This window comes from Schistocerca gregaria, chromosome X (assembly GCF_023897955.1).
Source record: "Schistocerca gregaria isolate iqSchGreg1 chromosome X, iqSchGreg1.2, whole genome shotgun sequence".
Lineage (NCBI taxonomy): Eukaryota > Metazoa > Arthropoda > Insecta > Orthoptera > Acrididae > Schistocerca > Schistocerca gregaria.
In genome coordinates this window covers 773,566,284-773,589,310 of record NC_064931.1, presented here as the reverse complement: position 1 = coordinate 773,589,310, position 23,027 = coordinate 773,566,284, and the positions used below count along the sequence as shown (strand labels likewise).

Below are 23,027 nucleotides of genomic sequence, written 5' to 3'. Positions count from 1 at the left end.
TTTGTGCAACAGGTAAGCCCTAGCACAGTCAGGAAGTCAGTTAGTTACGCATATTCGTTCGTCAGCGGCAGCAAACGGCAACATAGCAGCGCAAATAATCAATTTTCTCGTCGTCCAGTACTTGCCAAGGATTTTCAGGTATTCTTTTATCTCCAGCATCTTTCCAGGAGCCTGGGAGCAATGATTCATAAAACCATTACCCAAGTTGCCCGCATCTCGTGGTCGTGCGGTAGCGTTCTCGCTTCCCACGCCCGGGTTCCCCGGTTCGATTCCCGGCGGGGTCAGGGATTTTCTCTGCCTCGTGATGGCTGGGTGTTGTGTGATGTCCTTAGGTTAGTTAGGTTTAAGTAGTTCTAAGTTCTATGGGACTGATGACCTAAGATGTTAAGTCCCATAGTGCTCAGAGCCATTTGAACCTTCTGAGCCATTACCCAAGAAAGAATCTGCCCAACAACCTTCCTAAGGTTCGCCACCGTCCGACAGTGAAGCAGGATTGATGATCTGCTTTAGTGCCGCATTTTGAACGGCATGCCAAGGTGGATACAAGCATCTTACGATATACGAGCCTGAGCCTCACGATATTGTTATATTATCCAGCAATATATTACGATTTCACAAATGAGCTAAAGTATGCCCTTCCGAAAATACATCATTTTTCTTTGGTTTCACAAGGCATGTTACTTGATTCCTTGCACTCCTTGGATCTGAGCCTTCACTGGTTCGCAGACATGTAGGACGTGCATAACATTTTTGAGTGTTTTATTCTGTCTTTACGTATTGTCCGTCTGCTAACCGAACGAACGTCGATTAAGATATTTCTACCAGCGGATACATGCTTGGCACTTTACATTTCGTGCAGAAATCGACGTTTCTTAATAAGCTCCTTGATAGTGGTTTAATACGATTTAATAATCGTATCAGAAACATTTTTATCGATCTTGATAGACTGTTCGTCTGAACTAGTGTCACAGCTTCTCTATAGGTTTACTATCTGAGTCAGCTGTACGAAAAGTGAGATACTATCTTCTGGAACCATTCTACCAAACATATTCATGCGTCTGCTTTCTTTTCTCATCCTTTATACTTCGGTGCCTCTGCATTTACATCACAGTAGTGAACACTAATCCCATTACCTAAGTGAACATCTTAAAAGAGGTTGAGTCTGTTTGTTACAATAAGAGTAGTCTATTTCCATCATGTTTAGGTTTCAGAAACATCTGGCCGAGATAATTTTTATACCAAGTCTTCGTAACTGTATACAGGAATTTCTCTCGTCAAACAGAATTGTTGGACTATTACAATCTCCTCTAACTACCATAGCTTAGCTTGGACACATACATATTAGGGAGGGGTGGTTCTCTATTAATTTTTAATTTTTGTTGGTTATACTGTCCGTAGTTGCATTACAATTAATGATTAATGAGGGTACATACACTGAAGAGCCACAGAAACAGGTACACCTGCCTAGTGTTGTGTAGGACCCTCGCGAGCAGGCAGAAGTGTCTCAACACGACGTGGCATGGGCTCCACTAATGTTTGAAGTAGTGTTGGAGGGAACTGAAACTATTAATCCTGCAGGGGTGTCCATAAATCCGTAAGAGTACGAGCGGGTGGAGAACTCTTCTGAACGGTACGGGCAAGGCATCCCAGATGTGCTCACTAATGTTCATGTCCCGGGAGTCTGGTGGACAGCGGAAGCGTTTAAATTCAAAGAATGTTCCTGGAGGCACTCTGTAGCAATTATGGACGTGTGGGATGTCGCATTGTCCTGCTGGAATTGCCCAAGTCCGTCGTAATGCGCAATGGACATGAACGGGCGCAGGAGATCAGACAGGATGCTTACTTACGTGTCACCTGTCAGAGTCGTATCCAAACGTATCAGGGGTCCCATATCACTCCATCTGCAAATCCCCCTCACCATTACAGAGCCTCCAACAGCTTGAACAGTTCACTGCTGACATGAAGGGTCCATGGGTTCGTGAGGTTGTCTCCATATCGGTACACGTCCTTCCGCTCGATAGAATTTGAAACCAGGCAACATGTTTCCAATCATCAGCAGACCAATGTTGGTGTTGACAGACCCAGACGAGGCGTAAAGTTTTGTGTCGTGCTGTCATCAAGGGTACAAGAGTGTGCCTTCGGCTCCGAAAGCCCATATCGATGATGTTTCATTTAATGGTTCGTACTCTGACACTTGATGACCCAGCACTGAAATCTGCGGCAGTTTGCGGAAGTGTTGCACTTCCATCACCTTGAACCATCCTCTTCGTCATAGGTCCCGTTCTTGCAGGATCCGTTTCCGACCGCAGCGACGTCGGAGATTTCGTGTTTTTCCGGACTCCTGATATTCATGGTACACTCGTGAAATGGTCGTCCGGGAAAATCTCCACTTCATCGCTACCTCGGAGATGCTGTGTCCCATCGCTCGTGCGCCGACTATAACACCATGTTCAAACTTAAATGTTGATAACCTGCTACTGTAGCAGCAGTAACCGTCCTAACAACTGCGCCAGACACTTGTCTTCTATATGCGTTGCAGACCGCAGCGCCGCATTCTGCCTGTTTAAATATCTGTGTGTTTGAATACGCAAGCCTATACCAGTTTCTTTGACGCTTCAGCGTATATTCCTTCCTTTTTAAATATAGGAATCTGTGTGTTTTGTAACCAAACAATCAGTGGTCTGCAATGAAAGATATTTAAAATTTGATTGCTTTCTAGACCGAAAAACAGTTCGTTGCAAGATGTTGATTTTTACTTACGGAATTTCTTGGCTGTCTTTGTTTTGCTCACATCAGGAAACGCTGCTTGCTTGCAGGTTATTGGGTTACTTCTTCGTTTGGCACTGTTAATTCTAGCCTAATCCCACTCCGCTTTGCAGAAATTCTAGCAAGTTGTACGTCACTTCCGCAGTTCGGTCTGATAGCCAGCAGAGGTGTACAGCTACATCTTCTTTCCCATTCGTGGCTGTTATTCTGGCCTACACCAGTCCGCATATATGCCCAATATGTTCCTCGGTTGACATACAGTTCTTATGCATTGCTAAAGGTACATCGCCACCAATCCCATGGAGCTTATGTTTTTGGCAAACATTTAAGATTTTGCAAAGATCGTAGTGCTCTCAGGTAAGTTGTAATGTTTTAGTTAATATAAAAATATCATCACATTTGAAACCGGTGAGCTGTGGGGCATCAGCTATCTGCGTCCAGCGAGTGCACAGGTGGTGCCCGGCACGCACAGCGCAGGTCGCATCTAGAAGACCCTCAGCTGTCGGTATCGCTAAGCGCCTTGCAATGGCGTAGCAGAAGGCCGAGATCTTAAGGAGTGCACTTCCGAGGCTTCGTGCAGCTGTTGAATAGGGTGCGATCAATAATCGGAGAAAACTAGCATAGTGGACGCCTTCCCTGCAACCTCCCATCATTTATCCCTCGTATACCACGCGATAATAAACTGTTTCAGTTTTTAGAACCTCCTTATACATTTGTTTTTTGTTACTCTGTCACTTTGGAATTCTTTCAGTTTTTGAAACCTCCTTATACATTTGTTTTTTGTTACTCTGTCACTTTGGAATTCTGTCTTTCTAAGACTTACGCGTAGCAGCCAAGTTGCTGCCTACCGTTGCTCTGTAGGCTTTATTTTTTTTAATTTATTGGCTTTCTGTCCGAGCCCATTCAGCCACAGTCATCTCAGTAGTGTAATGTCAATTATGACGATACGAACGTAAGGACAACACAGCACCTTGTCGCCGAGCGGAAAAAATTTCCGACACGGGAAGGGAATCGAACCCAGGCCGCTTGACTTAGCAAACCGCCGTGCTGACGGTGCAGCTACCGAGGTGGAACCACTGTAGAGTTTATGCTGTATTTTGTTCTTTGAAATTTTGACTGCAGATATTCTCTTCTTTGGAATAACGAATACGCAGTTGATATAATTGTGGAGGCACATCAGTAATAACTAAAATGATCTCACAATTTCTGCAGACGTGTAATCAAGAAGCTTCCCCATAGTCGAGTCATACGAGAGCTATTGGGAATGTAAGTAAGTTACGATCGGTCGCGAAATGGAAACCACTGTGAAAATCAAAATTTTTTATTTGCGGCATTTAGCTACACCTCCTTTCCACCGCACCAGCTTAGACATTTGTTGTAGCGTTGTACCAAATTTCCAACTCCCTCTTCAAAGAAGGCAGCCGCCTGCGCTTTCCGCCAATATTATACGCTGTTCTATAGCTCGTTGTGTGCGACAAAACCTTGTATTCATAGCCAGCAGTTCTTCTGAGTTGATACTAAACTCAGCGGGAGCCAATTACGGGCTGTATTGTGGGCGATCCAACACTGTCCATCGAAAACGCAGTCCTGCAGACTGCGGCAGAGAATAGTCAACAAGAAGGAACCGTATGACAGTTATGTCGTGTGAGTTGCATGACATCGAGCGAAATCTCTCACCAGGCCTTCATACTTGGTGGAGACACTACTGCTTAGACATCTTTACGTGCTCGCCGCGCGCCCAGAATTCAAAATAGCGACGTCACGCGATCGACGGGCATATTAGAGACACTATCCAACACATACGTGCAAAGCTTCATCGGATTTTCACAATGGTTTCCATTTCGTGACCGATCGGAACTTACCTTCCGAATACCCCTCGTAGGTAATAGAGGAGAACCTATTATTAACCACTTACTTCTTGCTATTCAACTCAAGAAAATTTAGAATCTGTTCAATGACGATCCGTTTGGCTTTAGGAAAGGCAAAGGCACAAGAGAGTCCGTTCTGACGTTGCGTTTGATAATGGAAGCAGTATTTGTAGACCTATGAAAAGCGTTCGATCATTTAAAATGGCGCAAGAGGTAGGAAATGCTCAAAAAATACACTATTGACTATTACAGTTGCTACACTGAGAAGAAATACACATGATAAACTGGGTATTCATTGGATAAATATATTATACTAGAACTGACATGTGATTACATTTTCACGCAGTTTGGGTGCATAGATCCTAAGAAATCAGCACCCAGAACAACCACCTCTGGCCGTAATAACGGCCTTGATACGTCTGGGCATTGAGTCAAACAGAGCTTGGATGGCGTGTACAGGTACAGCTGCCCACGCAGCTTTAACACGAAACCACCGTTCATCAAGAGTAGTGACTTGCATATTGTGAGAAGCCAGTTGCTCGGCCACCATTGACCAGACGTTTTCAGTTGGTGAGAGATCTGGAGAATGTGTTGGCCAGGGCAGCAGTCGAACATTTTCTGTATCCAGAAAGGCCCGTACAACAGGACCTGCAACATGCGGTCGTGCGTTATCCTGCTGAAATGTAGGGTTTCGCAGGGATCGAATGAAGGTTAGAGCCACGGGTCGTAACACATCTGAAATGCAACGTCCACTGTTCAAAGTGCCATCAATACGAGCAATAGGTGACCGAGACGTGTAACCAATGGCACCCTACACCATCACGCCGGGTGATACGACAGTATGGCGATCACGAATACACGCTTCCCTATGTGCGTTAACCGCGATGTCGCCAAACACGGATGCGACCATCATGATGCTGTAAACAGAACCTGGATTCATCCGAAAAAATGACGTTTTGCCATTCGTGTACCCAGGTTCGTGGTTGAGTACACCATCGCAGGCGTTCCTGCCTGTGATGCAGCGTCACGGGTGACCGCAGCCATGGTCTCCGAGCTGATTGTCCATGCTGCTGCAAACGTCATCGAACTGTTCGTGCAGATGGTTGTTGTCTTGCAAACGTCCCCATCTGTTGATTCAGGGATCGAGACGCAGGATCCGTTACACCCGTGCGGATAAGATGCCTGTCATCTAGATTGCTAGTGACACGAGGCCGTTGTGATCCAGCACGGCGTTCCGTATTACCCTCATGAACCCACCGATTCCATATTCTGCTAACAGTCATTGGATCTCGACCAACGCGAACAGCAATGTCGCAGTACGATAAACCGCAATCGTGATAGGCCACAATCCGACGTTTATCAAACTTAGAAACGTGATGGTACGCATTTCTCCTCTTTACACGAGGCACCACAACAACGTTTCGCCAGGCAACACCGGTCAACTGCTGTTTGTGTATGAGAAATAGGTTGGAAACTTTCGTCATGTCAGCACGTTATAGGTGTCAACCTTGAGTGAATGATCTGAAAAGCTAATCATTTGCATATCACAGCATCTTCTTCCTGTCGGTTAAATTTCGCGTCTGTAGCACGTCATCTTCGTGGTGTATCAATTTTAATGGCCAGTAGTGTATTACTGTGTAAGAAACCTGCTGTATGGATGGTGGTTGTAGCTGAAACAACTAGTTTACAGTTATACTGTGTTTTTCTTTCGTCTCCAGTTTAATGTGCTTGTTTAAACCGCTCAAAAGCCGGCTGTGTGGCCGAGCGGTTCTAGGCGCTACAGTCTGGAACCGCGCGACCGCTACGGTCGCAGGTTCGAATCCTGCCTCGGGCATGGATGGGTTTGATGTCCTTAGGTTAGTTAGGTGTAAGTAGTTCTCAGTTCTCGGGGACTGATGACCTTAGAAGTTAAGTCCCATAGTGCTCAGAGCCAATTTAACCATTTTGAACCGCTCAAAATAACCGGTTCCTGAAATAACCAATCGTCGGTTTTTATAGCTGTTATTTCCAGTAATATACGTAGATTTCAAAACAGAGGCTGAGAAGTTCTAATGAAGATGAAGAAGTAAGAGCTCTCGATCGATATGAGCTTGAGGTTGTGGCAGAAAATTGCCTCAATGTGTCTGTAGATATAGCGGAGATAAAGGAGTCAGGCAAGGCAACGGCGAGAGCGAAAGGACACAAGCTGACGACTTTCCTGTATCGTCACTTTTCGATAGTAGCAATTTTCCACCCTGAAACAACTGCAAAACTGAATGTTAAGTTATTACCCCAAGTTCATAGCACGTGAATAAAATTATAGGTTTCCCAATCTAATTAGACTTCCCTTCCAAGGAACATTGTGGATGTTTTCTCCTTATACGATGTCGTAAGCTCGTTGTGCTTCCTCCCGTTTTCAATATTGGAAATGGTGCATTGTACTTCACTGCTGCCACATTCCGTAAAACACTTCCAAAGTGGAGATGGTGCCACTCTGCAATACTATCGATGTTCCAGGACGACAGCAAGAAACTAACCAACTGACCAGACGGGGCAAGTCTTGCACACTGCCCATATGTATGTACTATCTAATAGGCCACACCTTGTGGCTACAGGTTCTTTATTGTCTCAGCAAAGCTGTACCGATTCTTATCTCAAGTGTTCGTTGCTACTTCCTAGATGTCGGGGTTGTCATTACAATAGCACAGATCGTTTCGCCTCTTTCTATAATAACTCAATATCTCAAAGCAATGGAAATTTCATGAAGAAACATTATTCGTTTAAAAAGAATTGTATGTAAAGACCATGCAATGCTGTCATGGCAAACAGATATGCCGGTATTTTTACCCAGTGATTAGTAAAACATCAAAAAACCTGTTACATCTGAGACCGAACAAATACTGAAAAATACCGGTTATTCTGAACTAACCAGCAGTATAATCCATTCTTATATGCAGGGTGATTCTTGTTAAAGTTTAAAAGAAACCTGGTGCTGATACAAGAAATTTAATATAAGATTCATTGGGGCACAAATTTTGCGAAATACACCAAAAGTGAAAGAGAAATGTTGAACATGTGACGTCACCAGATAACGTCCCTCGCCGCACGTGCAGCAACTGGGTCAGTCGATACTCTTTTGACACAAAACTGTTGGTTTTTGTGGTACTGCACATTGCAATTAAGGAGCGGAAAAGTCAATAAAGTAATAAATCTTACCTGAATGTATACACATAAGTGTCTAACGCAATGCAAAAAATAATGCCAGTCAGAAACAAGACTCAAAACCTTAGCCCCACGCGGCGAAGTCGCGCACGTAGGCCCGGAGCCATACCGGCGTGAAACTTGATAATCAAATGTAAAATTATAAAAAAAAATTATAAAACTTTTTAAATCTTTAAAAATTTTCTATATTTTGTCTCAATCGCATTTAACGTTGTTTTCTTTTAACAAAGTGATGACCAATTTCGGTAGCTTAACTTCCATCTTCAGATCACATGTAGTGTTATAAATGCACTCACAGCGTACAAGACCGTTTCGTCGTCCATCACATTCTTATTGTAAATCTTCAGGTAAAATGTGCTGGGCACAGCCACGCTATCTGTGACAGCAACTGCAACAAGAAGCTTCTACAGCTTCGGAATTTTTTATACATTGAACCATCCATGTAATTATTTTCGCTACAGTCACTAAATTCTAGGAGACATTTGCCATAAAAACATTTTTGACGGTGTGCAGGCTTTTTGTTTCAATAGCTGTCATAAGAAACTTCCTGGCAGATTAAAACTGTGTACCGGACCGAGACTCGAACTCGGGACCTTTCCCTTTTGCGGGAAAGTGCTCTACCAACTGAGCTGCCCAAGCACGACTCACGCCCGGTACTCACAGCTTTACTTCTGCCAGTACCTCGTCCCCTACCCTCCAAACTTTACAGAAGCTCAATTTTAATCTTCCAGGAAGTTTCATATCAGCGCACACTCTGCTGCAGAGTGAAAATCTCATTCTGGAAATAGCTGTCATAGATAGCGTGACTGTACAAAGCATACTTTACCTGAAGATTTAAAATAAGAATGCTGCGGAAGATGCAACGGTCTTGGTCTTGTACACTGCGAATGCATTTATAATACTACAAGTAATCTGAAGATTGTAGTTAATACATATATATAGTTAGAACCGCTCAAAATAACCGGTTTCTGAAGTAACCAATTGTCGGTTTTATAGCTGTTTATAGATTAACTACCGTATAGATAGTCGTTATATTTGCGAGTAGAACAGGATGTGTGTGTGTGTGTGTGTGTGTGTGTGTGTCATTTTCTATCTTGTTCCACTCGCAAATACAACGATAGAAAAACGAATATCTATATGCGACCGTACGAGACATAATATCTCGTATCCTATCTTCATAGTCTTTGCGCACAGTGTATGTTGGTGGCAGCAGATTCGTCCGACAGTCAGATCAGGTGCCGGTTCTCTAAATTTTCTCAATAGAGTTCCTCGAAAAGAACGCCGTCTTCCTTCCAGGAATTCCTATTTGAGTTCCCGAAGCATCTCCGAACGCTTAAGTGGTGTTCGAAGCTACTGGTACCAAATCTAGCAGCCCGCTACGATGTCTTCCTTCATTCAGCTCTGGAACGAATCCCAAACACTTGAGCAGTACTCAAGAATAGGTCGCACCACCGTCCTACACTCGATATCCTTTACAGATGAATCACACTTTCCTAAGATTCTCCCAATATTTTTTTTCCTTTATTGTACTTCGATTCCCCCCGAAGGGGGCGGGCTAGCAGCAGCTTATTACGCTGCGCTGCAGCCTACAGACTTTTTAAAACGTAAGAAAGAAGATAAGAAACAATAAAAGCAGGCAACGGTGACTGAAATTGTATAATTTGTGGAAAGTTAAAACATAAATCAAAGGGGTGGCAAAGCTAATAAAATACACAGGAAGCAGACAGGGACCATAGTAGAAAGACAATTAAAAAGCATGGCGACAGTCTGGTTTCTGTTCGCAATAAATATAAAAATCACACCCAGCGACAGTATGATGTCCATTCTCAACACTTCGGAGAAGACACACAACACTGAACACTCACTGTAAACACTGTACTAAACACTCACTGTAAACACTGTACTAAAATGTTGGCACAAATTTAACACATCATAATCGTGGGCAGATGGGCGAGGGGGACCTGGACAGATGGAGGGGGGGGGAGGAGGGAGGAGAGGAAAAACGAAACGGGGAACCAAAGGAGGGAGAGGACTCATAAGTGCGGGAGGGGCAGGGCAGACACTAGAGGGAATGGGAAATGGCAGAGGAGGGAAATGCAAAAGGACTCAGGGGAGAGAAGGGGGTCAAAGGGTAGGTGGGGGTCCCAATACATTTTTCTTTTCTTTATTGTGATTTGATTCCCCTGCCCCATATGGGCAGGGGAGGGCTGTCAGCGTCACAATCCGCCGCTTTTCAGTTGAGGAACATGACAACTTAAAATAAGAATAAAATGTTACATACTTAGGCCATAAAGGGGAACCTAAAACAGGGTAACGGGAGAAAATGGAGGAAAAAAATATAGACTAACATGGAGACGTTCATGGAGGACAGCTAAAAAAATGTCACTAGAAAGTTAAAAAAACACAGTTGGCGATTCTTCAAAACTCAGAGAAGACAGTGAATAGACATGCGCACGTTAAAAGTCGGCCACAGTAGTAAAAACACTCCAGAACAACACACTTAAAACCCACTTGGAGCACACACAACAAAGAGTAAAACTTCCAGGCGGGACCAGCTGAGGGAAAGGGCAGAGAGGATGGAAAAGGAGGTGAGAGCAAGGGGCAGCAGGGGAAGCGGCGGGAGGAAGAGAGGAGGGGCATCAGTGGGTACACAAAGAGGCAGGAGACACGTGGGCAGGAGATGAAGAGGGACGACAGGGCAGGAGGGAGTGCAGAGACACTGAAAGGAGGCACAAGAGATGGAGGGGGAGTAGGAGGGGGAAGCCCATCAGGAGGAGGGAAGGGGGAGGGAGCCCTGAGGAGGAGGCAGGAAGATGGGGTCAGAGTTGGTAGGAAAGGTAGATGTCAGGGCGAAGCTCATCATCTGGGACGGGTAGACTGTGGAAGTTGCGTTGGGAAAGGAGATGAATGGTGTGGAGATGGAGAGAGGGCGGGACACAACGGTAAAGGTGCGACAACTGGTTGGGGGTGGAGAGGAAGGGAGACACCAGGAGGTGAGGGGGATCAAGGCGGCGGACAATATATAGTGTGCGGATGTGTTCAAGGAAATGGAGAAAGTGGGGGAAGGGGATGAGGTCGTAGAGGATGCACGTGGGGGATGGAAGGCGAATGCGGAAGGCGAGGCGGAGCGGAGCGCATGGCGTTCGAAGATTTGGAGGGCTTTATAGAACCGGGTAGGGGTGGAAATCCAAGCTACTCTGGCATAATAAGGAATGGGGCGGATCAAGTCCCAACAATTTTCTTTTTCTTCTTTCCTTTATTGTTATTTTAAGACCTACACAAACAGGTAGGCTGTCAGCGGCATGCTACGCCTCTCTTCAGCCATAGTGTTGACATTGGCCTGAACATAGATTGGAGAAACAGAATGAACATAGTGACGAGCTAAAAAAATAGTGGTCACAGATACACAAAAAACATGGAGCCGTTCACACTCGACGATAACTACACTGAAAACACGTTGACACGGCGCACAGAACACTGATGAATCCGATGGCACAAGTGAACATAGAATCGTGACGGCAGACACTAAAAACACAAAACGATGTCACACACACGAGACACAGATGGCGACGATCTCTGGCACGCGAAAGTCTACATAGTGTGTGCGAGTCCGGGGACCTGCCAAGAGGGGAAAAAGGTGAGGGGGGAGAGGGTGGGGATGGGAGAACAAAGATGCCAATGGCTGAGTAGATGGGAGGAGGGGTAGAGGGACAGGGGAGGGGAAGCCCGGGGGAGGGGTTGGGAGAAAGGGAGGAGGAAGGGAGGGTGCCGAAAGGAACAGACAGAGGAAGAGGGAGGGAGGATCAAAGTTGGTAGGAGGGGTATATGAATGGGAGGAGGGCATCATCAGGGAGGGGGAGCTGGCGGAAGCCACCTCGGGAGAGGGTAAGGAGGGTGGAGAGATGGAGACCGGGTGGGACGTGGTAATACAGGCGCGGCAGCGGGCGGGGGCTCGAGAGGATGGGCGAGACAAGTGGGTGAGGAGGATCGAGTTTGCGGGAGGTGTACAGGATCCGTATCCTCTCAAGGAAAAGGAGGAGGTGGGGGAATGGTATGAGATCGTACAGGATCCGCGTGGGGGAGGGGAGACGGATGCGATAGGCGAGGCGGAGAGTATGGTGTCACGTTCCAACAAACTACCTCAGGGTTTTTAAACGTTCATATGAGTCACCCTAAGTAGAGTATAAATGGCGTTAACTCTACCTACTTTGTGTTGTCATAGAGATATAATAATCATTTACATGTATAACCATGTAGTACATTTGATACTTTTGATACACGGCGTTGCAATGTGAGTGACCAGCAGGGTAATACCTGGTCCGGTGTATTGTTTCGTTGCAGAACAACTCGTTTTTCGTGGTGGCCCGTTTCGACCGGCAGAGGACGCAGCGCGAGCTGGTGATCGGCGTGACAGTGCCGGGGAGCCTCTTCCTCATGTCGCTTGTTACGCTGTGCGTGATGACCCGGTCGGTGCGCGTGGGTGACGACGCGCGCATGCGCTGCGTCTGCTGCAACGACGGCGCTGACGAGCCCCGGCCCGTGCCGACCAGCGCGCCCGAAGACCGCGACGGCGCCGACGTCGCCGCCGACGCCGACGCCGACGCCGACGGCAACGACGACGACGACGACGACGACGACGACGACGACGACGGAGACGGCCCGTACCACTCCGCCTAAGCTGGGTCAACCCCAGCCCACTACCGTTATTCTTTAGTTTCACATTACCAGGGGAGAACGACGCTTCAAAACGCACCGGCCCTGCGGCCACGGCCGCAGCCGTTGTTTCTTCTAAATGTATTTGTCGTCAGCTTCAAGAAACCGAAGTAGTTCCCTACGTAAATTGTAGCAATTCCCAACTATTGTCCTACTGACTTTCTGTGACTGATACATAGCGCCGAAAATGTAAGGGTAGACTACTTTCTTAACTACCTATCTTCATCTGTTGAAGAGTCTTTGAAGAAAGACTGCCTTTACGATAATGTGCGCTGACATTCTTTCGCAGAAGAGTTTCCTTTAACGCAGTAGTTAAGTGTGGCATATGTTTGCTTTCTCTGTAGCTATAGCTCTTCTGTTTACTTATCCTAGGACTAAAACGAAGTGTGAGCTACTTCTTTGTGACCTGTCGTCAAGGTGACGCCCTATTAGTTGTCCCCTTCCCAAAGTGAATATCAGGTAGTCATCACGAACTGGGCCAATTTTTTTCTCATATTTCAAGTAAGTATCGTTAGTATATAAATACGAATGTCAATCAAACTACTCATTGGGACAATAGTCAATACTCAGATAATTAACCTTTCACGCGGATAAATAATACTTACGATTAATATTTTGGAAAAATGTTGAAAGACTCAATTATGAACTACAAGCAGTGATAAAACAAAATATACTCGTGTGACCTTGAATTCTATGAAACATTCAATACGGAACAGTGAATGTAATAATAGATAAAAAATAGTGGACTGATGTTATTTTACTTTCCTAGAAAAATGTCTTTTGTGGATCAACAGCATAAAATTCCATACGAGTTTTGCGTTATTGTCCAAGTGCTCATTTTGTTTGCTTTTATAGAACAAATACGTAACTAAATTAGCGATTTAGCCGCTTATTCCATAAAACATGCTGTATAAACCCTGCTTTGCTTCACACATTCTTGTAAATATCGTGGAAGAAATTCTAGAAGCTCGGCGGGCTTGTTGTGTTTCTTCCAGTGGGTTCCAGCATTCTTATTGGTATGCCTTCGTACAACAGATGGTTGGCTGATGGAATGACTTATTTACGTCTTAATGTTGATGATACAGGTACTAACGTGTATGCTGGAACGCAGAAGACAAAAACTCCGATATATATACATATTTGTGTTTGTGCGCCTGCGTGTGGATATTTGTTTCGCCAAAGAACAGGGCGTTGCAGTGCGACTTGTGAGAAAATGTTTAGTTGGTGAATGCCGACATAATTTCATAAGGAAAAATGAACTGTTTCTTGTTGTTATATCATTAACGCTTACCGTTTTGCAGAATTTATTATTCCGAGCACTTGAATCTGTGCTCGCCAATCAAGCTTTAAATGTGATAATAAATGTCATTGGAAGTAGGAAGAAGTAGCTTCAACAGTTATCAGTTTCTGTTGCTCTGTAGATCTGATAAAGAATTTAGTATATTTAGTAAATACGTGTTGGAATACTATTTCCACTATTATAGGCGCTTTTGTGCGTATTGTAGAATAGTTGTGTATGTATGCCTACCTGTGTCATTGAATAAAATGTAAGTGTATGCATCTGTAACAGTTGAATTATTGTAATCGTTGTACAATATTTAATTGATATGTCTGCTGGAAATTTTAATTAGTGAGTGTGGGTTTAGTAGTGGAAGTGTTTCTGTTTGGCATTTGTGCAGTTATGAAATGTATTGCTAGTTACAGGGCACCTGAACGAAAGATACTAAAATAATATGTACATGGAAAACCACAGAATTCACTATATTTTTATTGGCAGAGTGGTTCTGATTACTGAAACGTATTTCAGATCTGACTTTGTAATAAGTATTTCATGTAGTGGTGGCAAAGACGGCTTTGAAATAACTTTTAATAATTAGGAATTCACGGCTGTTGTTTTTGTTAAAATTGTAATAGTCTATTATCCTCATTGGCCTTGGATTGGCCTAATTGTACTTCACGAGCTACATGTTTTTCATTGCACACTTTAATTTTGTTCGATATATATATATATATATATATATATATATATATATATGCCATGAGTTCATTGCAATGCCTGTGCGCTTAGCTCGTGTAGTTGATCCCACTCTCCTGAAGCTTCTACTTGAACTCAAAAACGTGCACTAAATGTAATCAGTGACTAGAAGTATGTCAGGAATACTAAGCAAGTAACATTATCTTTGCGTTACACGTGGGACGATTTCTTGACCAGCTGGAACATTCGATTACATATTTCTCTCTCCAGGTCGGTCGTAAATGTGTTCTGTGCAGTACCAAGCAACAGGATATGCTTAACTGATGACATAATTTATGTTTAGTACTTAAGATAGATTAAAATCACCTCACATTTCTTCTGGAACTGCAAAGCAGGTACTGAACATAATCGGGCAACATAAATACTCCACAAACCCTAGGCAGCTAAGATCACCTTAATGATGTAAGTGGGACGAGTTTTCTACCAGTGGGAATGTAGGTTAAGCTATTTTAACTCTTCATGTGTAGATCAAACCGGAAAGATTTTTTTCGTCAAATTGTTTTCAACTACCATTTTACTTTGTGGACAATAGACCCTAAGTTACTTCAAAGACAATGCATTCAAGACGGAACAGTAATTGTTAATATCTTTTATAGAGATAAATATGTAGCGAAAATAGCGATTTAGCCTCTTGTTCCATAAAACTTGCTATATGAGCTCTGGTTTGCTTTAAACATTCTCCTGCAATTATGAATATTACCAAGGGAACTTGCAGGGGCTGGACAGTAATCTTGTTCCATAAAACATGCTGGATGGGCTTCCCTTTGCTTTACACATTCTCCTGCACTTGTAAACGTTATCGAAGGAGTTGCAGGGACTGTACAGGTTTTTTGTGTTTCCTCAAGTTGGTTCCAACATTTTAAGTAGTATGCCTTCGGACAACAGTCGACTGACTGATAGAATGTCTTGTTTACGACTTGATGTTGATGTTACAGTTACTCATGTGTATGCTGGTACGCAGAAGACAAAAAATCCTCTGACGAACTACAAGAAATTACAGGTGAAATCTAGCACGTCTAACCATATCTTCGCTTCGTACACGGGAAGAGTTACGTATAATCCTAAATGTGCTTCATAAAAAGTAGAATAACATTGGACTGTCAGGCTAAACTGCGTTTATCATGTTTCTTGTCCCTCGGGACTGATAAGAATACCGAACAATTGACCTAAACACGTACCTAATGTAACGATTTTATTTTGACAAGTGCATAGACTTTTTGTTCTCCTTGCTGAACTGTTGTGACACAGGATTCCATTGATACCTCTCATTGTACTGGCGATAGGGCATCAGTCTTGCTTTTATAGATTTTCCCAGCGTAACACAAGTCATCCGACCTTTATTATTGTTTTCCGTGTAAATATTACGCTGTATGACACAGTCATATCCCTAAAGCACGATGCACAGTGGTTTGGTTTGGTTTTCAAATTAAAACAGAAACCCATAAGGGAACTAATCTAGCAGCCTCTTTATGTACAATATTGTTTTAGCAGAAGGCTGATTCAAGTGCCTCTGTCGATTGATTCAGTGCTAGAAAATGTTCGTTTAGAAGGCGCTAATGGTATATAGAATTGTGAGGAGTGTGATAGGTGAGAAAGCATTTAGCTGGTGAATGTCGACATAATTTCATAAGGAAGAATGAACTATTTTTCCCATATTTCTTGATGTTATAGTATTAACGTTTGCACTTTTGCAGAATTTATTATTCCGAGCACTTGTATCTGCGCTCGCCAATTAAGCTTTAAATGTGATAATAAGTGTCGTGTGACGTAGGAAGAAACAGCTTCAAAAGTTATTAGGTTCAGTTGCTCTGTAGATCTGAGAAAGAATTTAGGAAATACGTAAGTGATAGAATACTAATTCTACTATTTTAGACGCTTTTGCGTGTATTTCAGCATAGTTGTGTATGTATGTCTCCCTGTGTCATTGTATAAAATATAAGTAGAAGTATTTGTAATCATGACAGTTGAATTTTTGTCATCGTTGTACGATATTTGATGGATCAGTCTCATGAAACTTAAAGTTTTAATTAGTGAATATGAGTTTAATAGTGAAAGTGCTTTTGTTCAGCATTCGTAAATTTATGAGATCATCTGCTAGTTACAGGGCTACTAAATTACTAAAATGATATGTGTATCGAAAACTATCTAATTTATTTTATTTCTCTTGCCAGGGTGTCTGTAGTTGCTTTCAGTTTATTGATACATATTTCAAATCCGACTTCTAACAATTATTTCACACAGTAGTAGCAAAGACGGCTTTGAAATAACTTTTAATAAATTGGAATTTACGCCTCTTGTTTTAGTTAAAATTATAAGTCTTCTATCTCTTTTGGTCTTGTGTTAGCTTTATTATATTCTACTTCACGGGCTACATGTTTTAGCTTTGTTAAACGTATTTCTTTGCCATCTTCTGAAACAACTGATATAATGAGAACTATTTAGCTTTTTCCGTCCCAAATGAACTACAAATTAAGGAACGGAAAAGGCAAAATAATGCTTGTAGACAGTTTTGTTTTCGTATTCGTCACCTCATAGAATCTTGAATCGATATTACACAGTTAATCGGGACAGATAATTTCGTTTAACACTGTAATAGATGTTTCATGTTTTTGGCGTTCTTAGGCTGAAGCCACGTTACCGAACAAACATATAATTTATCAAACAAATGCTCAAATCCAGTTATTGAATAGGAATTGTGAAGTATGCTTCTGTAACTAGACTCTCTCACAGAAATTTTTCTGGGAATTCAATGTAGTGGTTGACGAATATTGCAACAAGTATTTCACGGAGTACTTTACTATTTCTGAAAAAAAAAAACTCGAAAGTAAGTGCTTCAGAGAAGGTGACATTCTTGGCCAAGATCGCCTGTAAACAATCCTTATTGTCGATTACCGGTTTTGATAAGCTTGGTTACCGTCTTATCATCTCGATAAAAGCCAGAGCACCCCTAGACCCAAGGTTGCAATGAAATGTATGGTAGTGTATGCTATGGGACATTAGCATTCAGAGAATTACTCTGCGTACTACGGTTTTAACCATGACTTGCCGATCCATCGATCATCTCGTCCCTCACGACCTGGCAATGTTTTAAACAGAGTATTACAGAATTGGTACAGGAGACAGGTAACAAACAGTTATCGTGTACTGAAGATGGTAACCATGCTTATCGAAACCGGTACTCTACAGTAACGGTTGTTTACAACTCATCTTGACTAAGAAGCTCATTCTCGCAAGTAATTAATACACATAGCCCCTTAAAACTGAATATGGCTAAATTAACTGAAAGTAAATCACAAAAGTATTATTTTGTAAATGCTGAAGCCGCAGTGTACGAACTAAGTCTCAGAGGAAAGAAATTAGAACTGTTTAGGTCCGTGCTATTATTTAATTATATGATTGAAATCGTTAATTACTTTTCTAAATAGAAATATTAGGGAATGCAGGGGAAAAGAATGGTAGCAATTGGTCCACAGAAATCTTATTACGCTTATCTGAAGATAAATTTTGTACATACGATAGAGAAGTCGTGTGAAGTCTCTCATATTTTCGTATTCGCATACATCATATCCCTTAACTACTAGAGAGGGTTATCTGAGAATTACTAGTCAATCCGAAAGTTCCGAAATCACACGTGATTTTTCACAAGAGGGGAAATGTTAATCAGCAGACGTACCTATGGGATGTCAAGTGGACCATTGCCACGCTTTTGTTTTTTCTCGTGTAGTCTCAGAGCAGATATTTTCGATCAGATGATTATATAAATTTTGAGAGTAATTCTTACATTAATGACAGATGTTGATACTAGTTGCAATAGCCGTATGAAAAAAAAAATATTTTTGCATTGCAGATACCACTACGAGATATTTTTAGGACTTTCGTATTTCTAAAGATCATACATACATGACACTGTGTAATTATAGCTGAACAGAAGTCACAATATTATGTAAAAATGTATTAATGTTTTGTGCATCTATTTTAAGAGTATTATTCACAGTTGCTCTTAAAAGCGTTAAATTCTAACGAAACTGTATAAAGACAAAGAAACTGTATAAATAAGTGTGTTCTATGTGTACAAAATATCATATGTATTTATGTCACTCATTGGGAGTTTATCTAAGTCTGTCAAAATACGCTTGAAGTCAGTTTCGATGTGCTACTAAATGTGTTCTTAATGTGTGACAGAATGTCAATATATATTCAGCTGTGGATTAATAAAATTTTAGGTGTTGCATTATATGTTTGATTTATTGTATATCCCAACCAAGTGATGTGAATAGACTCCCCAAAGCCATCAAAAAGTGTAGTTGAAACGAAGCCAGTTAAGTGTCTGCTGACGATACTGTACAGTACTTGGCTAGCATTTCAAGCAGCGATTTGGACAGACATGTCATTTAGCACATATGACCAAACTAAAAAGCGCGCATAAAATAAACTGCACTACTTGAAGAACGACGAATATTAAATAAAACAAAGAATATAACAAGTTGTTTCATTCGTAAAAGACACATATCATAGAATTATCTTCCATCATTTCAAAGGTAACATCGTTCAAGTCGTGTTTGTTGCCGATACTACCACTAAAATCGTTTATTTAAGTTTTTCGTACACTGTTTGATCAAAAGTATCTGACCACGCAGAAAAACGTACGTTTTTTACATTAGGTGCATTATGCTGCCACCTACTGCCAAGCTCTCCATATCAGCGACCTCAGTATTCATTAGACATCGTGAGGGAGCAGAATGGGGCGCTCCACGGAACTCATGGACTTCGAACGTGGTCAGGTGATTGGGTGTCACTGTTCTCACCCGTGTGGGTACGCGAGATTTACACACTCCTAAACAACCCTACGTCCACTGTTTCCGATGTGGCAGTGAAGTGCAAACGCGAAGGGACACGTACAGCACAGAATCGTACAGACCGACCTCGTCTATTGACTGACAGAGACCGCCGACAGTTGAAGAGGATCGTAATGTGTAATAGGCAGACATCTATCCGGACGATGTCACAGGAATTCCAAACTGCATCAGCATCCACTGTAAGCACTATGACAGTTAGGCGGGAGGTGAGAAAACTTGGATTTCATGGTCAAACGGCTGTTCATAAGACACACATCACGCTGGTAAATGCCAAATGACGCCCCGCTTGGTGTAAGGAGCGTAAATATTGGACGATTGTCCGCCCCCGGTAGATGAGTGATCAGTGCGACAGAATATCAATCCTAAGGGCCTGGGTTCGATTCCCGGCTGGGTCGGGGATTTTCGCCGCTCAGGGCTGGGTGTTGTGTTGTCCTAATCATCATCATTTCATCCCCATCGACGCGCAAGTCGCCAAAGTGGCGTCAAATCGAAAGACTTGCACCCGGCGAACAGTCTATTCGGTGGGAGGCACTGGTCACACGACATTTACATTGGAAGATTGAACAGTGGGAAAACGTTGTGTGGAGTGACGAATCACGGTACACAATTTGGCGGTCCCAGGGTGTGGGTATGGCGAATGCCATGTGAACGCCATCTGCCAGCGTGTGTAGTGCCAACAGTAAAATTCGGAGGCGGTGGTGCTATGATGTGATCGTGTTTTTCATTGAGGGGGCTTGCACCCCTTGTTGTTTTACGTGGCACTATCACAGCACTGGCCTACATTGGTGTTCTAAGCACTTTGTGCGTCCCACTGTTGAAGAGCAATTCGGGGATGGAGATTGCTTCTTTCAACACGATCGAGCACCTGTTCATAATGCACGGCCTCTGGCGCAGTGGTTACGCAACAATAACATCCATGTAATGGCCTGGGTTGCACATCGTCATGACCTGAATTCTGTAGAACACCTTTGGGATGTTTTGGAACGCCGACTTCGTGCCAGGCCTCACCAACTGACATCGATACCGCTCCTCAGTGTAGCACTCCGTGAAGAATGGCTGCCATTCCCCAAGAAACGTTCCAACAACTGATTGTACGTATGCTTGCGAGAGTGAAAGTTATCGTCAAGGCTAAGTGTGGGCCAACACCATATTGAATTCCAGCATTGCTGATGGAGGGCGCCACGAACTTGTAAATCATTTTCATCCAGGTGTCCTAATACATTTGATCACATAGTGTAGCTCTTTGGGGTGCTGTTATAGGAACTGAGTGGACTTCTTGGGAAAGTTCGATATTATTTGTTTAATAGTTCCATGGCGACGTAAAGTCTTCCGTAACAAACTAGAAAGTCTCTTAGGGTTTAGCCACTTAAACCGTTAAGAGTTGCTTTTCTAATTTCTCACAAGGCGCATCCTTACTTTTTAAAATGTGGGTGTTATTTTTTAACTGTGCTGTTAGATGTTGTGTCCAGTTTCGGCTATAGATAGCGCTTAGGGAGAACACTAAGAGGAAGAAACAGGAGGCCAGCAGAGATCCTACTCCCTTCGAATAACACCAAGGAGACTGCCGCCCTTATTGTCGCACCACCAACACCAAAATTACCATGTGCCCTCGCTCCCCGAAACACAGCCTAGGAATATCACCCAGGACACTGGCCCAACGTCTAATGATCAAGAACTCGAGGACATAGTTTCCTCTTCGTTGGCTGCGCAAATACTGATAATACAAGTTTTTTCACTAAATGCTAACAGGCTGCTTGCGAGACGAGCTCCATAGCGCTGGAGGGCGTTAACGACGTAATCTACGTGGGTGGTTACCCTCCCAGAGGAGGAAAAAATCACCCACACAGCTCAACCGACATCGACACGCAGAAGGATCTCATGACCAAATTATACTACTCAAAAGCAAACGCGAACTTCCGGTACAAGGCGCCGTACCCTACACCAGTGAAGCCACCGCGCTGTTTAAGATTTGTCGAATGTTGGCAGTAGAAATCTTTGTAACACTTCAAAATATCTACTGGAGGACGAAATAACGGTCACACGTTCTTCCCCGAAAAAGTTCGGTCCCAAAACGAAATTTGGCTGTATCGTTCTAAAAATACTTCACGCTGCTACTCAGATGAATGAAAATCTCAATTATCGGTAAACAATACAGTCGCTTGATGAGGGGAGGGGGGGGGGGGGAGCTCCTTGAATTCCTTAACCAGTTTTAAAGTTACATAATTATCAACAAATTTGTCTCAACATTGTCCTCACACTTTAATTGGATATCCCAGAGGCAGCTGTATGTTTCCTAGTAACATGCATATGCAGTTTCTCAACTTATGTCTTCAATTATCGAGGATTTATGTTTAAATATCATCTAGTAGCTTTCATTTTTGTTTTTCTACAACAAAAAAAGACCAATTTTGATTTCTGTACTGCTACCACACATCGATTGTTACTGGAAAGGAAAGAAAATGGTTTGATCGACCACCTCTTTACCAGACATGGAAACGCTGCACGTAAACAATGAGATTTTTTTTATCTTTGTACCCCTGTTCCGTATCTGGCTGCTTCTAACTCACTGATAACAAAGGAAACTTCTTGATACTTTAAACCTGTGAACACGACTGTGACTCGAGCTTGGGACCTTTGCTTTTCGTGGGCAAGTGCTCTACCATCTGAGTTATCCACGCACAACTCTCGAATTCCCCTCCCTCCTTTGTTCCTAGAATGCTAGTCTAGCAAGGTATTCATGAGAACTTCTGTGAAGTTTGGAAAAAAAATTGGTTTACATGGCTCTAAGCACTATGGGACTTAACATCTGAGGTCATCAGTCTCCTAGAACTTAGAACTACTTAAACCGAACTAACCTAAGGACATCACACACATCCATGCCCGAGGCAGGATTCGAACCTGCGACCGTAGCGGTCGCGCGGTTCCAGATTGAAGCGCCTAGAACCGCTCGGCCACCGCGGCCGGCCGAAGTTTGGAAGGTAGGTGAAGAGGCGTTGGCGGAAGTAAGGATGTGAGGGGGGGCTGATAGTCGAGCTTGGAGAGACCAGTCAGTAAACCCCTTGCTCGCGGAAAGTGAAAGTCCTGGGTTCAAGTCCAATTCGGGCTCGCGGTTTTAATCTGCCAGGAAATTTAAAATCAACACCCACTCCGCTGGAGAGTGAAAATCCAAGCTGGATACATCATTCGCTATTTTATAAATATTCATTTGGTAATGTAATGAACACTGTCTAATATTCTGTAACCTGAAAAGTATAAAGTTTTGCTGTATAGTAAATTCCGTATTTTAATACATGAACTGAATTTTTCGTTAATATTCGACAGAACATGACAACAGAATCAAACAGGAATCAACTTGAAGGTGGCCTATGGAACTGAAAGCCGGTTGGTGACCAAATAAATATACTTTTGTAGAACTATAGGAAATTTAATACCATATTTTAATGCTCCACTGTTTACATATATTTTCAACTGAATTGCGTGACTATATTTCTTAATTCTAATTAAACAAAAATTTAAGATATTGCTAAAGCACATATTAAGAGGATTTGAATTCAGACTTTTGACTTCCTTATTGTATGTGATTCTTTA

The 23,027-nt window shown here is 42.8% G+C and overlaps 1 protein-coding gene across 1 annotated transcript in view; it reads left to right on the top strand.

Annotated features, from left to right (window-relative positions):
* Nucleotides 1–14,551, top strand: part of LOC126297540 (uncharacterized) — a 447,952-nt gene extending 433,401 nt beyond the window's left edge. The window contains exon 7 of the mRNA XM_049988454.1: nt 12,177–14,551. Within this exon, the coding sequence (XP_049844411.1) occupies nt 12,177–12,512 (336 nt within the window). The 3' untranslated portion in view covers nt 12,513–14,551. The remainder of the gene's footprint in view (nt 1–12,176) is intronic.
* The last annotated feature ends 8,476 nt before the right edge of the window (nt 14,552–23,027 follow it).